The 17,048-nt window shown below is 42.1% G+C and overlaps 1 protein-coding gene across 1 annotated transcript in view; it reads left to right on the top strand.

Moving 5' to 3' along the window:
• Window positions 1–15,618, top strand: part of LOC118410186 (putative polypeptide N-acetylgalactosaminyltransferase 9) — a 24,966-nt gene extending 9,348 nt beyond the window's left edge. Inside the window, exons 2-8 of the mRNA XM_035811728.1 lie at window positions 3,390–3,559; window positions 5,913–6,077; window positions 6,567–6,682; window positions 7,159–7,250; window positions 7,810–7,927; window positions 13,970–14,149; window positions 14,514–15,618. Of these exons, the coding sequence (XP_035667621.1) occupies window positions 3,390–3,559; window positions 5,913–6,077; window positions 6,567–6,682; window positions 7,159–7,250; window positions 7,810–7,927; window positions 13,970–14,149; window positions 14,514–14,645 (973 nt within the window). The 3' untranslated portion in view covers window positions 14,646–15,618. The remainder of the gene's footprint in view (window positions 1–3,389; window positions 3,560–5,912; window positions 6,078–6,566; window positions 6,683–7,158; window positions 7,251–7,809; window positions 7,928–13,969; window positions 14,150–14,513) is intronic.
• The last annotated feature ends 1,430 nt before the right edge of the window (window positions 15,619–17,048 follow it).

Genomic DNA, 17,048 nt, shown 5'->3' with positions numbered 1-17,048 from the left:
AAAAACTGAGGGGGCGGGGGCGTTTTGTGGGAGGTCCAAACGTTCTTGGGGAGGTCAAATAATTTTGACAATCACTTTCCCCCACAGATACTTGTAGATTATCTGTAACCTACTTCCAGCGGCCCCACAATTTTGTGCAGACATGGCAGTACGGACTCGGGACACAAACTTAAGCGGGCTTTCCTGATAACTAGTCTCCAAACAGATGTTAGGTAGGCTAAATCGCCCCCCGCCCATCGAATCTGCTTGCAGATTACCTGTAACCCAGTTTCTATGTTATAGCTGACATGACGTGTGCGGTGACAGGTATCCAGGACGGACCCGGGACACTCTTACACCCTAAAAGATTCCTCCTTGTTTGCCTGATAACATATCTCCAAACATATGATAGGAAAGACTCTGTGACACTCTCATTTCCCTGATAACTTATCTCTAAACAGATGGCGGGAGAGGCTAAATTTTTACGCCCCTCCCCGACATCTGCTTGAAGACTACCCGTAACCTAGTTCCTATTGCCCACATGTGCGGTGGGGGTAACCAGGTAGGACCTGGAACACACACACACACACACACACACAAACACACACACACACACACACACACACACACACACACACACACACACACACACACACACACACACACACACACACACACACACACACACTGGGTTGCCTTATAACTAATCTCCAAACAGATGTTGGAGGAGGCAAAATCGTTACTTTTTTCCCCCCCCCCCCCCCCTTAAGCTTCCCTCCACATCTGCTTGCACACTACCGTACCTGTAACCTAGTTCCTATCTTATGGCCCACATGTGCAGTGGGAGGCACCCGGGACACACACCCTACAAAAACTGTCGGAACGCTGAGGTGGTGTCGGAATATCAATCATGTCAGCAACGCTGAACGTCCCCGAAGGGAAGTATGGTTGTCGTTAGCGGCCGGACCAGGGCCTTCTTCTTGGCACACGGGCGGACATCTTACTCCGTCTGCCCGCTAGAAAAACTTAAGAGGCACGTTTTCGCGGCGTTTCACCAAGTGCGCCTGTGAAGGCTTTCGCCGCCTCAAGAGAGACATTTTTGGGCCCGTTCCAGTCTAAAGAGTGAAGGAATGGGCCGCCATTAGGGACAGTCTGGAAGCTTAGGACTAGGGGTGGGTACCGGTACAGAAAATTCAGGCACAGGTACGGTCTATGTCCAGAGGATCAGGTCAAGGTCTGGACCTGAACCTGGACCTAATTGTTTGTGAATGGGTGATACTAAAAATAAACTTGACCGTCAACTCTCATCTACTTCGCTCTTGTTATTTTCTTGGACCAATAAGCTTCAAACAATGCCGGTATGGTCTATGCATTTTCTAATCGGTCCATCATCCGGTCCACTGATTTTTTTCCGGTCCAGTTTGTTTGTTTGTTTGTTTATTGAGATCTCCACAGTCTCAATAGACTTGACAATTTTCTTGTAAACTTTATTCTTCCTGGAGTCCATTTTTACAGTCCAAGGTACAAAACAATCGAAAACATGAGTCAACATAAATGTACAAGGATAACATAAGAAGTATTGAAAGTAAACCAAAATGTCAATATAAAAATCGACTCAGTAAACTTAAGATAATGAGGGGGGGTCAGAGTTCATCAATAACAGAAATAGGTTTTGTACCTACCTCTACTTAAGACCATCGGGAGCTCCTCGGTATCTTTTGCGGTGCTGAGAGTCTTGTCTGTCAACCCAGACCCATGAGCGAAATCAGCGTCAATAGCTCCCGTCTTTTCCCATTTTATGTGACGTGATATATTGTAGATGATGGCATGGTGACTACACTGTCCTGCACACCTTTTATGCACACTATGTAAATAAAACTCGGCTTGACTTACACCCCTCTGAATCACTCCTGTGCTTCTGTTGTGCATAACGTCCACATATTACACCTTGTCCTGTCTTTCACCTCTCTAGAACAACAACCCTGTGCTCAGTCTGTTATACAGTTCCTGCACACGATATAGGTACATCTTGTCCCGTCTTACACTTCTATAGAACCAGTCATGTCCCTCTAATATTTTCTATTATACAGTTTATGCACACAGTATAAATTCGCCTTGTCTTATCCTACTTTTCCCTTAGAATCAGGTGCTGGCCTGTGTAAGCGCTGTAAACAGTCTGATAACCAGACTACGTCGTAAGGGACTCTCTGACCCGTGTGTATGCAGGCTTTAACCTAACATTTCTCTATACCGTACGTGCCGCGATGATGATGAAAGCAATAACTTACTCCTCGGAAAATGTGTCAACTATGACGTTGTATTTACATAGCTGACCGAGGAAAACGTCCCTTGCCATACCGTACTGGGAAGATGGTTAGATATACAATTTGACTTTGGCGCTGACCTGGAAAGAAAAGGTCTGGTCCAATAGTTCAACGACTGGAAAATATTGGCTTTCCCTGACAGTAGCTTTTTTCAACTGTAATCTCCAAGCAGATCTTGCGTTGTTATAACCTAGTTCGAAAAACAAACCTCATGTATCGATACACGTAATGCTAGCGCTGTTATTGTATATTCTGCAGTTACCAGGGCTAGACCTTTATAATAGGCTCTGACTAGTTGGGTAGCCCTGGCTGTATTTCTCTCTATGCAGCCGAATAAATCCGCTTCAATCTCAGCTTCTCCGGATTTTGCAACATTTGCAATTTTTATACCAGCAGGCCTTTTCTATTTCTATTAGAATTCTACTAGTACTGTATTTCTGTACCCTATAGTCAATATCTTCGGCACAACACACCAGCCTTGCATGCATGACGCGACAGCAGCTGGCTAACGTTATACTACACTAAACGACCTGTCTGTCACACCTACCCCTTGCACATCTAACTGGAAGCCTCGTTTGAAGCTATCTAGTGAGGAAAGCTCCTGCTGTACATGGTGGTAACGAGGTCCACTCTGTGATAGTTTTAGGGGGAAAGTTTTTGACGATTGACTGCTCCTCAGGTTTGTGTGAATAAACAACAACAAAACAACCAGTGATTTCGTTACTATGTCGTGCCTTCTACATTTCGTCCTCTCCTACAAGATCCTACAAGTATCTGTTTTATCTTGACTGAATGAAGACATTTATTGTGCAATTTTACCAAACCGAGCGAAGTACAGGTCACAATCATAACAAGTATCCATGTTGGTGTTCGGCTTCATCTCGCTTCTTGGTATCGAGGGGAAATGTAGGATTGTATGGATAGTTAGCTATTGTCGGTTTGTCAAAACGCATGAAGAATACATTTAATGAACATACAAATTATGTCATTTTTGAATAGTTATTCAGTGACACTCATATTTCTCAACTGGGAGAATCTCCTTTCTACATACATGTAGCTAAATAAGAATATTTCTACCATCGACAGTTGCAAAAGCAAGGAGTATGACGTCAGCCGTCTTCCCGCCGTGAGTGTGATCATCTGTTTCCACAACGAGGCTTGGTCCACCCTGATGCGGACGGTCCACAGCGTGCTGAGAACGGCCCCGTCCGAGCTGCTCACGGAAGTCATCATGGTGGACGACGACAGCCAATATGGTAGGTGCGGTTAGTATTACAGACCCTGTCACTCACTCAGGACCATCCCACGACCTACCCACGACCTTACTACGATTATGACTCCCGACTTCTCCCGAAGTTATGATGGTGGACGACGACAGCCAATATGGTAGGTGCGGTTAGTATTACAGACCCTGTCACTCACTCAGGACCATCCCACGACCTTACTACGACAATGACTCCCGACCTCTCCCGAACTAGGGTCGTTGCGAGGTTGGGATAAGCTTGGAATTCATCGCATTCTTCTATGGCTAAACGTACACAATCAGTACATAATCCTCACCATCTCACCTAGTCCCATCCTCATCTAGAGGGTCTGGGACCATAGTTGCCTCCAGCACTCCAGTACAAAATCATCATGATTTTATAACTGTTGAAGTCATGATATCAAAATTTGCTTTGTTTGCTTCTGAAGAGATCACGGAAGTCATCACGGTGGACGACTACAGCCAATATGGTAGGTTCGGCTAGGATTACCGTCCCTGTCACTCACTCAGGATCTTCCCACGACTTTTGATCCTGATCATGACCTCTGCCCAACCAAGGTCGCAGCTGGGTTCCGAGTAGCCTCGAATCATTGCAATCTAACTCGCTCCCATGATCGAATGTAACACAGAATATGGCTTTGCCAACTTTGGTTTTTCAAAATTCACGTAAGGTTGGCACAGACGACCTCAAAATATCAGTGGTCAGCCTTGCCGACCAACTCCCAACCACAGATGACATTGCTCACGGCCAAGTCTCAATCATAGTCTTGAGACTGGTCGACAGGCCATCGTCGGTCTTTGCGTGACAGGAGCTAAAGAAACCTTCCATCTATGCAAACAAGGAGCGTGCAGTCGCTTTGACAACAGCAGTCCATACCATATTGACGTTAAGAATCACCATTACAGCTAGCTTTTCGTATTGAATTAAAGTTCAAACAAGAGTTCGGAGACCTCATATCTCCATGAAATAGTCTGATTATGTTATTGATTTCCACATTTACATAATATATGTTTGGTTATGTACACATTTAGATAACTTACACTGGTCACCATGTTGATTAATTGATTGTGCAATAATTTTCCATTTAGAAGAATTCTAGCACTTTTACGCAAATTTTGGACGTATTTGCATAATTTATATCTGTTAATGTTCCACCAGCCACATACTACATATATGACAGGTATTTGAGTCCTTCAATGGCAAACACTACAAATATAGATTTCCCTCCTCATTAATTATGCAAATTAAGTGCCAGTTTGCATAATTTTCACTTGATTATGTACATCTCTGTCTAAGCTACCTACATACCAAATATCATCTAAATTTGTCGTTCCCTTGTCCAGTTATCCTCCTTAGAAGATTTTGAGGAAAATGCCCCTAGGGGACCATAACATGCACAACATATTCCTCACGTCACAAGCTATCTTCCACACAAAAATCAAGACCATAGCACATCCAGATCAAAGATACAAAAAACGGAATTTCTGCTGCAGTACCAAGGTCACATACCAGGGGCCCAAAAGTGACCTTGACCTTTGTCTTCCCAACATCTACCCACATACCAAATATCATGGCAATCCATCCAGAGTTTCTTGAGTTATGCTGACCACAAATATCCGGAAACACAAACACACACACGCACACACACACACACACACGCACACACACACACACACACACACACACATACACACACACACACACACACACACTCACAGACACACACACAGACACACCCAGAACTATATCTCCATTTTCGTGGAGATAATCAACTGTAAATGGGTGAATTTCACGCGCCACACATTTATTTTCGCCCATGTTTTTGATGTAGTCTGACATGACATCGGTGAGACTTTTTGAGTACCAGCAGATAATAAATGTGCTTTGTGTTTGTGCGTACTTTAATACAGGATACGACACTTTCACAGATTCTCTATGGCTACAACCGTTAGAAGTAACGGTAGCATGTGATAGATTCACAAAGCTTTCTTGAATTCGAAGACATTTTTACCGCGTACAACAATTATGTTCTACATGCAACCATGTTTTACAATACATCTATGGAGGTCAGACATCCAGGTACACGATATTCAAAAGCAATTCAATTCAATGAAATGATGTCACCCTACAATAGGATAAAAATAGGATGTTTACTTCCGGACGTTTCTTTTGACGTTTCGACTCTTCTTTTGAGCATCACTAGTAGAATGAACTGGCATTTCAAATCAATACCAGTGGATTTAACTGGAAAGCAAAAACAAAAACAAAGAAGGATCGAATGGAAATATCACTCGAATGTAAATCATGTATGGATAGTTCCATGTTTTTTTTATATCTTCAACAGATCATCTAAAGGCTCAGCTGACGGATTACGTTGCGGGGCTGCCGAAGGTGAAGCTGATCCGGACCCACCAGCGGGAGGGCCTGATCCGCGCGCGCCTACTGGGGGCGTCTCACGCCCGGGCTGACGTCCTGGTCTTCCTAGACTCTCACTGCGAGTGCAATATAGGTAGGAGCATCACTGTCACTGCGAGTGCAATATAGGTAGGAGCATCACTGTCACTGCGAGTGCAATATAGGTAGGGCAGACGTCCTGGCATTCTTAGACTCTCACTGCGATTGCAATATTGGTAGGGTCATATAAAAGTTCATCTGTGTTGGTAAATGACACTAAATCTGGAGAAACTAAACTCAGCAGACAGGTAAAAGATAGTTGTAACTTACCCAAATTTTCGGCTGACACCGGTAAACGTTAAACAGAGACGGGGGTGACACAGGTTATCTGGCATTTACAGCCCTATGATGCAGTCTTTATTAAGATCACACGTCACGTGTCTCCAACGTCACGGCTGCAATAGACGGGTTTCATCAGCCGAAAATTTGGAACAGTCCCAACTATTTTAACCAGTGTTGTCTAGATAAAGTCTGTTGTCTGGAGTTAGTCCCACATTCTTTTAACACAAACAAAAGAAATTTTAACGCCGACTGTTCTCCACAGGATGGTTAGAGCCTCTCTTGGATCGCATCGTGCAAAACCGGAGTCACGTGGTCACACCTGTCATCGACGTCATAGATTTCAAAACATTTGAATATCGCCATCTTGCAATCATTCAGGTAAGTTTTCAATAATCGGTTCGGCAAAGTACTTTTTTGAGAAGCTTTGTGGATGTGTTGTCTTGGAAGACAAAAGCTAGATTGGTCAATGAAAAGGTTTACTGCTTCAATTGTTTGTTTCTAACATTTTATGTCATGTTGCGTCTCCTTTTGTTTGTTATCTTCCTTTCTAGTCTCCTGCAGTTTTCTTGAATCACAATCATCAACTGAGCTGCCGCACAGATATACATTCTGTTTTTACACCACACAACGATGTGATTACATTTCATACATTCGTGATTCTATACCAAGATAACACTTACTCAAGCAACTGGAAACTATCAGATATTTCTTAGTCGCTTCCAAATTCTATCCAGTTGTTTGAATAACTGTTGTCTTCCATATCTTATTGCCGGGATATCTGACCTTCATAGACGTTTTCTCCATCATAGTTACGTAATGCCCATTTTGTGCTATTTATTCGCTTTCCCCACCAGAGAGGAGGCTTTGACTGGAGACTCATCTTCCGCTGGGAGAAAATTCCCGCCAGTTACGAGAAGAGGAGAGGACTTTCCGTCGACCCGATATTGTAAGTAACGACTTGCACAGAACGTACGAGGGCTTGTACGTAAACTAGTATCATCTTATGGGTTTTTGCAATACCATGTATGTGGATATATTCGGATTATACGCCAAAAAGCAGTTACTCATGATCTGAGATCCACCGTTCCCGTATCGTTAAGCCCCCTTAAAGCCCCTTTTACAAATCAAGAATTTAGCTCGGCCGAGTTGTCAGCGAGCTCTAAATTACGAGGAGGTATGACCCTGATGCCGACGAAGAAACTCTGCCATTTGTTCGTAGGCATCAGGTTCATTTGTGAAGGGGGCTTAAGCGCTGGCCAACCGCCAGCCAATCATACTCTCTCATGTTGTTGGAGCCAATCAAGTTGCCACTTGACCCTGAGTGACGACGTGATTGGCTGGCAACTTTTCCTCCAACGCTATTTTTTAAAAAAAAAGGACGTTTTGCAGGCTAGGGCATGCGTAGTTGCTTGATAGACACGAGCTGTGGCATGGCAAGAGGAGAAAGCAAGTTATGATGTAGCGACACTTTTATTCGTCCTTTCGTACGTTACCATTTTCTGCAGATCCCCCACCATGGCAGGTGGTCTGTTCGCCATTGACAAGGAGTACTTCCACCACCTGGGACTTTACGACACGGGCATGGAGATATGGGGAGGGGAGAACCTGGAGCTATCATTCAGGGTAACATTTACTTCTATAGGGAGATATGGGGAGGGGAGAACCTGGAATTATCATTCAGGGTAACATTTACTTCTATAGGGAGATATGGAGAGGGAAGAACCTGGAACTATCATTCAGGGTAACATTTACTTCTATAGGGAGATATGGGGAGGGGAGAACCTGGAGCTATCATTCAGGGTAACATTGACTTCTATAGGGAGATATGGAGAGGGAAAAACCTGGAACTATCATTCAGGGTAACATTTACTTCTATAGGGAGATATGGGGAGGGGAGAACCTGGAGCTATCATTCAGGGTAACATTGTCTTCTATAGGGAGATATGGGGAGGGGAGAACCTGGAACTATCATTCAGGGTAACGTTTATTTTTACGTCTATAGGTAAAATAGTCCGTATCTTTGAAACAGTGAAAAATTTTGACGGCACAAAGGACCACAGGAAAATGGCTACGTATACAATGTACTTGTATATTGTTAGGCTAATTGTGGATCTTATATATTATATATAAAAGTCAAGTCAATGAAGCGTGCGGATGTTGGATCGGTTCTTAGACTTCCCGCCAGGGAGCGCTGTTCGACCACATTCAACACAAAACTAAATAAGGCCACAGCAAGTAAATTGTATGGATGCCATCCTCTGTAGACTGAAAAAATAGTGAGATAGGGCGAAAAAAAAACAAGATGGGTAAAAAACAAGATGGCTAAATTTTCCAAATATAAGCAATAAACATTGTAAAAACAAGAGTTGAAGCGACGAAACATAGTATTACAGCCAACAAGGCATTCATTCCTGTATCCAATACGCAAACTAGTGTAGTAAAGGTGACACTAGTGTGGTACACTGGTATCACTTACCAACATGGCAACTACTCATGGCATCCATATTGGTGCTACTTTTACAACTATCTAACTAGTTTCATTTCTATATCTACAGCCATGGATGCCTGGCTAGTGTGACTTCTACAAGTACAATCATTAGCCTACAACACAACATATTTGCCCATTTTGGTACCTTCTCGTCATGTTGACCATCTCCGAAGAAAAAAAAATCGGATTCAAAGTTTTTCAGTTCAGTTCAGTTCAGTTTTATTTGAGTCCAACTTGCACGTGCACTGTACAAACAGGCACATGAAATCTGTTGGCCCACAAGGGCGCTGCACATTAAGACCGTATAATGCAAGATAATACACAGGTAGGATTAAAATCACTTAAAAGTCTACTACGCAGTTATTTGCGCTCAAATTTGAAATATTCTAGAACTAAGAAATCTCAGATTTACTACTAATTTTTGACACTTTTTGACACTTTTGTGTCATTATTTCACGTTTGCAACGTATAGAATTAGCCTACAAACATTTCGTCCTATGCCCGCTGTAACTTGTTGACCCCCCTAGTTAGGCACTGGTGAGAATTCAAACAAGAATCAATCATCAACGGTTATTGGTCGGGAATCTCCGGTGAGTTTCGGGTGCGTGACGTCATGACTCGGTAGGCTCGGGCAGACTCGGGACTACTCGGATTTCGTCTGTGAAGAAACAAAATGGCTGAAACCCAGCGCGTGTGGCGCGCCATCTTGAGTACATAGCGGACTCCATTCAATAAGTCGTAGCACAGTCACAATACGTCAAATCGAGCTATTATATGTGTTCCCGTGATCTAGAAGAGTCAGGGAACCGTGTGTAGGTCAGTTGACATTTCAAAAAGTAGTTGAAGACGAGATTAGTTCCGTCAAAGTTGACCTTCTATGTACTCATCATGGCGAGGGTAGCTTGTGTTTTACGGTCTGCATGGGGGTTTCCAGGTGACCGATGTATACCGTCTACTTCCGGGTCAAACCAACTACCCAAAACAAAACACGCAATACTCTACCAGTGATAACCGATTGAGTGCCCTCAGTTTGGAGAATCGTATGTATCTCAGTCAATAGACTTTAGACAGAAACTGACCAGATCTAGGAGGTTTTACCAGTTATCTTATTAAACTTCATTGGCTCATCCCAAGCGCGAGACATTGCACTACAAGTGACCGAAGGAAAGTTTTATCTATAAAGATTATCTGTCATATTGCCAGGCGTGACATATAACTGCCAGTGTATCATTCAAATGATACAGGGTAATACACAATGTATTCAGCGATCTACGGGCTGTATCATTCAAAGTGATATACTCCTGGTTAAGATACAAGAATCCCAGCAGTGGTGCAATATCAAAAGACAGAGGCAAAGATCTATTCCGACAGTGTTTTCATTAAAGTGAAACAGGTATCCCGACTGGTGCCACATTCAAAGGACAAACTCCCCGGTCATGATTTACGGAAAGGCTAAGCTATTCCGACAGTGTATCATTCAAGTAATAACGGGTAATATACAGTGATCTATGGGGTGCATCATTCAAATGATACGAGGTTAAGATACAAGAATCCCGACTGGTGCAACATTCAAAGGACAAAAGGAAAGACTAAGCTATTCAGACAGTGTATCATTCAAATGAAACATATAATATATAGCGATCTAAAGGGTGAATCATTCAAATGATACGAAGTTAAGATACAAGAATCCCGACTTGTGTAACGTTTAAAGGACAAGGGAAAGACTAAGCTATTCCGACAGTGTATCATTCAAATGATACAGGGTAATATACAACGATCTAAAGGGTGTATCATTCAAATGATACAAGTTAAGATACAAGAATCCCGACTTGTGCAACATTCAAAGGACAAGGGAAAGACTAAGCTAATCCGACAGTGTATCATTCAAATGATACAGGGTTATAATATACAACGATCTAAAGGGTGTATCATTCAAATGATGCAAGTTAAGATACAAGAATCCCGACTTGTGCAACATTCAAATGACAAGAGAAAGACTAAGCTATTCCGACAGTGTATCATTCAAATAATACAGGGTAATATACAGTGATCTAAAGGGTGTATCATTCAAATGATACAGGTTTATAATATACAGCTATCTAAAGGGTGTATCATTCAAATGATACAAGTTAAGATACAAGAATCCCGACTTGTGCAACATTCAAAGGACAAGAGAAAGACTAAGCTATTCCGACAGTGTATCATTCAAATAATACCGGGTAATATACAGTGATCTAAAGGGTGTATCATTCAAATGATACAGGGTTATAATATACAGCTATCTAAAGGGTGTATCATTCAAATGATACAAGTTAAGATACAAGAATCCCGACTTGTGTAACGTTTAAAGGACAAGGGAAAGACTAAGCTATTCAGACAGTGTATCATTCAAATGATACAGGGTTATAATATACAGCTATCTTAAGGGTGTATCATTCAAATGATACAAGTTAAGATACAAGAATCCCGACTTGTGCAAAATTCAAAGGACAAGAGAAAGATTAAGCTATTCCGACAGTGTATCATTCAAATGATACAGGGTAATATACAACGATCTAAAGGGTGTATTATTCAAATGATACAAGTTAAGATACAAGAATCCCGACTTGTGCAACATTCAAAGGACAAGAGAAAGACTAAGCTATTCCGACAGTGTATCATTCAAATGATACAGGGTAATATACAACGATCTAAAGGGTGTATCATTCAAATGATACAAGTTAAGATACAAGAATCCCGACTTGTGCAACATTCAAAGGACAAGAGAAAGACTAAGCTATTCCGACAGTGTATCATTCAAATGATACAGGGTAATATACAACGATATAAACGGTGTATCATTCAAATGATACAGGTTTATAATATACAGCTATCTAAAGGGTGTATCATTCAAATGATACAAGTTAAGATACAAGAATCCCGACTTGTGTAACGTTTAAAGGACAAGGGAAAGACTAAGCTGTATCTTGTATCTTGACCTTTATCATTTGAATGATACACCCTCTAGATATCTCAGGATATCTTAGTCTTTCCCTCTGTCCTTTGAATGTTGTACCTTTGGGATGCTTGTATCTTAACCCTGTATCTTAATAACCTGTATCATTTGAAAAATACATTTGAAAGATACAGCCCCTAGATTGCTGTATATTACCCTGTATCTTTTGAATGATACACTTTCGGAATAACTTTATCTTTCCCTTTGTCCTTTAAATGCTGCACCAGTTGGGATTCTTGTATCTTAACCTGAATCAATTGAATGATACACCCCCAGATCGCTGTATATTACCCTTTATTATTTGACTGATACACTGTCGGAATAGCTTAGTCTTTCCCGGGACAGTGTCCTTTGAATGTTGCACCAGTTGGGATTCTTGTACCTTAACCTGTATCACTTGAATGATACACATTATAAATCGCTGCATATTACCCTCAGGCTGTATCATTTGAATGTTGCATTAGTTGGGATTCTTGTATCTTAACCTGTATCATTTGAATGATATACCCTTTAGATCTATGTATGTTACCCTTCATCATTTGAATGATTCACTTTCGTAATAGCTTAGTCTTTCCCGGGGAGTTCTTTGCATGTTGCACCAGTCGGGATTCTAGTATCTTATCCTGTATCATTTGAATGATACATCCTTTAGATCGCTGCATATTACCTTTTATCATTTGAATGATACACGAATAGCTTAGCTTAGCCCTTTGTCCTTTGAATGTTGCACCAGCACTAGTTGGGATTCTTGTATCTTAACCTGTATCATTTGAATGATGCACCCCTAGATCGCTGTATATTACCCTGTATCGTTTGAATGATACACTGTCAGAATAGGTTAGTCTTTCCCAGGGAGTTTGTCCTTTGCATGTTGTACCAGGGATTCTTGTATCTTAATTAAACTGAATCTTTCGAATGATGCACATCGCTGTACATAACACTGTATCATTTGAATGATACACTGTCGGGATAGCTTAGTCTTTCCCGGGGAGTTCTTTGCATGTTGCACCATCGCCAGTTGGGATTCTTGTATCTTATGCTATATCATTTGAATGATAGACCTTAGATCGCTGTATACACTGTGTTGTGTATTACCCTGTATCATTTGAATGATACACTGAGTCGGAATAGGTAAGCAAGTAAATGCCAGGCTTTTCCAGAATTCTGGTTCAAATACAGTTAAGTTACATGGCACGCCTGGCAATACGGACAGATAATCTTTAGAGGTAAAACTGTCCTTCGGTCACTGTGTAGTGCAAAGTCTCGGCTTGGGATGAGCCAATCATTATATATAAATTGACCCAGTTGTCCTCCCGCCGATTAGTCTAAACTGTTCGGTCATGCCATGACATCCTGTAGCTTCTAGTTGTAAAAGAGGTTGTCTCTTTCACCGCCTCAGTCTGTAGGTTCATATGCATGCATATGGTTTCATGCGCTTCTGCCGACAGTGTGAGCCGGAAACAGATGCGTTTTTCTTTGTGACCGGGTACCGCAAAACCCCCATGTGGTGCGTATTTCAGCCAAAAACATGGCGTCTAGAAACATGGCGGCTTCCGAAAAATCTGAGTGAGGGCAAACTCTGAAGCGGTAACCCGTCAATCTAGCAAAAGTCAAATTTATTTTGTGAGGTACACACGGTTGTCTGACTCTTCTAGATCACGGGGACACATATAATAGCTCGATTTGACGTATCGTGACTGTGCTACGCCTTATTGAATGGAGTCTTCTATGTACTCAAAATGGCGCGCTACACGCGGGCGTGCAGATTCCCAGGTTTTCAAACGCGCTCGCACGGGGAAAATATCGACTCCTGGCATGCCTTGAATAGTGTTCCGTAACGTAGTAGGCTTGATTCAACTGACTATATAAAGAAATGGGCGGAAAATGGATTTTTTGTTTTCAGTTTGAAGCGCAAATAACTGCGTAGTAGACAATTTTCAATAAAATTAAGATAGCACATACATTATAAAGTCTACTATACTGTACAGCTCTTTGAGTAGAGTTTCAGTGCGCGGGGCATGAAAGACTGGGCGTGCCTGGTCTGAAACCAGGCGAAAATTAATGCGCGCGCTGATGTCATCCATAAAATTTACTTGCTGTGGCCTAACTGTACGTGTTGAAAGACATGGAATTATTGGGATGCAACGATCAGTCTCACAAGCTCCATGTTTGTTGCACGCAGATCTGGCAGTGTGGCGGTACCCTGGAGATCATGCCGTGTTCTCGCGTGGGTCACGTGTTCCGGCAGCGCTTCCCGTACCAGACCAGCACAGAGGTCACGACCCGGAACCTGATGAGGGTGGCGGAAGTTTGGATGGACCAATACAAGGAGTACTTCTACCAAATCAGACATATCAAAAAGGTACGCGAGCTTTAAGAATAGCCGGTTCGCGGTCTGAATTACGCATGCGCAGCGTGGTGAATTGTGGGTAATTGATATCAAAGTTGAATGCCCCTGAGACATAAACAAAACACCTGTGGCATGCACAAATCTTGTTGTGGAGAGGAACTGTTTAAACGTTGTGATCCTTCATATTTGATCTCACGCATGCGCATTTCACACTGCGAACATGAAAAATTCTGCGAACAGATCTTTACCGTGTAAGCAACACTTTTTTTCAAATTTAACCTCTTTCTAAGATTATTGAAACTGACATATTTTTGAATTGTACATTATCGGTATTCATGTTTCCATGGTTGCGTAGTTGACCTTTGCCCTTTTGCAGAAATCCTTCGGTGACGTCACGGAACGACAGGAGTTGCGAAGGCGGCTGCAATGCCGGGACTTCCACTGGTATCTCAACACCATCTATCCGGAACTCAAGTTTCCTAAAGGACTCGGAGTCTTACAACAGTGACAGAGTAGAGATTTCTTCACGTTAGGTCCGTAATCAAAGTAAAAGCTCATACCAACAAAATTTCGACCAGTCGTCTTCTCACTGCTGGACACTTTTTACTGTATGACAGATTTTAGTACATTTTCGCAGTAAAAACTCCAGGGGGTATGTACAGCTACGGGTTGGTTAGCATTTACCGAATTTTAAAATTTTTAAGTTCAGTAGACTGTCTCCACATCTTGTAGATCAAAACTGTATTTTGGCAAAATGGTACCTAGCCCCTATTTTGATCCGTTGCTGACGTCACTGTTCTGTTCAGGTCATGTGACGTAGGGTTCTGGTCATTTCAGTTTGAGAAGGGTCAAAGAACTGATCGAAATCTTGTTGGCAATAGCTTTACTTTGCGTACGGAAATAATATGTAAAATCTCTATAGTGATTATTACTGTCACAGATGAATTTCCATTGGAAAACGGTGACAAGCTTATGCTTCTTGATATCGAGCTATTGCTCAATAGACAATTTTGACGAGTGCTGCTATTTTGCAACGTTTATAATCGGGGGAATTCTGGATCATATGGGATACAGAACGCTCATTCACTGCTGGATATGTGTGACATTCGAGCAGAACTCTGCTTCTGGTCAAGGAAATTATAGACTTTATAGAGTCTATAGTGTCTGGTCAAGGTGATTATACACTTTATAAAGTCTACAGTGTCTGTCATGATAGAGACATGTGTCAATCACCAAAGACAAGGTAGAGGGCGCTTTTGTCAGTAATCTTTCAACTACCGCCTAACATGTAAAAACATTAGCGTCGCCTAGCGGGAATCTATCTCATCACACCTTTAGTTACAGGAACGTTGACAACATCTTAAACATGTTTTCAATCCAAGGACATAGAAAGGGCATCGTAAGATTGTCCCTTCTGCACACTAACACTACAAAATCAACGGGCGTTTTGTGCATTTGTAATAAAGATGTTCAGATGTTCACCGAATGTGTGGTTGACTGATTTGTATAACATGGGTGCTGTCAAGGACCTGCTGTTGTTGTCCCCTTGCAGTGCCTAGTGGCCATGTTGTTTCTGTACCAGGGTATAATTTTACAAGGAGGAGTTGTTTCCCTTCCCGCTCAACATGCTTGATGCCCCTCCTGGAACACGGGACTCTGATCACGTCCCGTCCTCGGCGCTAGCCGAGAAGACCAGGTTCCTGGAAGCCTAAGTTCAACAACCTCAGAAGTTTCTCAACATATGCAAACAGAGTCACGTAGACATTCGGTCACACCATGGACAAAGTAAGAATTTCTTGTTCCCCTTGGCTCTCAGGACAAATGATATTCCTGTGGATTTCCATGTGTTTGTACGATTATTGGGGTTAATATCAAGCTAATAAGGCTAGGTCACTGTGGGGATTACTTCTTTATTGTTGGTTCTCATTTGAAATTCCTAGCGGGTTAGCATTTACCATTTACATGCCTTCAGGCCTGTTACGGCACGCATACACTGTGGGACGTATTAAAGTCTCCTTTACATCATAGTGATCATTAGTGGGCCCTTGTAGGGACTAGTTCGGCATCGTGGGCGCAAACAACGGTCCTGTGGGTCTGATTTAGCTCTTCCTGTTCCTTATTCTAGGGAGAAGAAAGGCTGGGATACTAATTAAGTCAAGAACCTACCGGTCTAGAAGCTATATAAAGACATGAATTTTTTTAAACAATTGCTCTACTTGCTACGTGTTCTTTAACCATGGGCACAACCGACTGCCCTGTGGGTCTGATTTAGCTTTTCCTGTCCTTTATTTCAGGGAGAAGAAAGGCTGTGATCCTGATTAAGTAAAGAACCTACCGGTCAAGAAGCTATATAAAGAAATGCAAAGTTTAAGAAAATGTTGCTACTTGCTACGTGTTCTTTAACCATGGGCGCAACCGACTGCCCTGTGGGACTGATTTAGCTTTTCCTGCCCCTCCCTTATTCCAGGGAGAAGAAAGGCTGGGATACTAATTAAGTCAAACCAATATGGAAGCCATGACTGTAGTTGCCAACATGGTTAGTGATACCAGTCTACCACACTAGTGCCACTTTTGCTACACTGTTGTGCACTTCTTGAATACAGGAATGAATACCTTGTTGGTTGTGATGCCATATGTTGTCATTTCCATTCTTGTTCCAACATTTATGGTGTCTATTTTGAAAATTTTCCATCTTTATTTTCCCCATCTTGTTTTTTTCGCCCTATCTCATTATTTTTGCAGTTTTAAGAGGATGCCATCCATAAGATTTACTTGTTGTGGCCTAAAGAAATGAAGAGGTTTAAAAAAAATGTTCTACTTGCTACGTGTTGTCGTTACGGTCTCGGTGCACAAAATGTTGTTTTGGATCCATGCCTGTGGTTGGTTTTGTCACGGCCTGCTAATACCCCTC

This window comes from Branchiostoma floridae, chromosome 2 (genome assembly GCF_000003815.2).
Source record: "Branchiostoma floridae strain S238N-H82 chromosome 2, Bfl_VNyyK, whole genome shotgun sequence".
In the NCBI taxonomy this organism is placed as follows: Eukaryota; Metazoa; Chordata; class Leptocardii; order Amphioxiformes; family Branchiostomatidae; genus Branchiostoma; species Branchiostoma floridae.
This window is presented reverse-complemented; position numbering and strand designations above follow the sequence as displayed.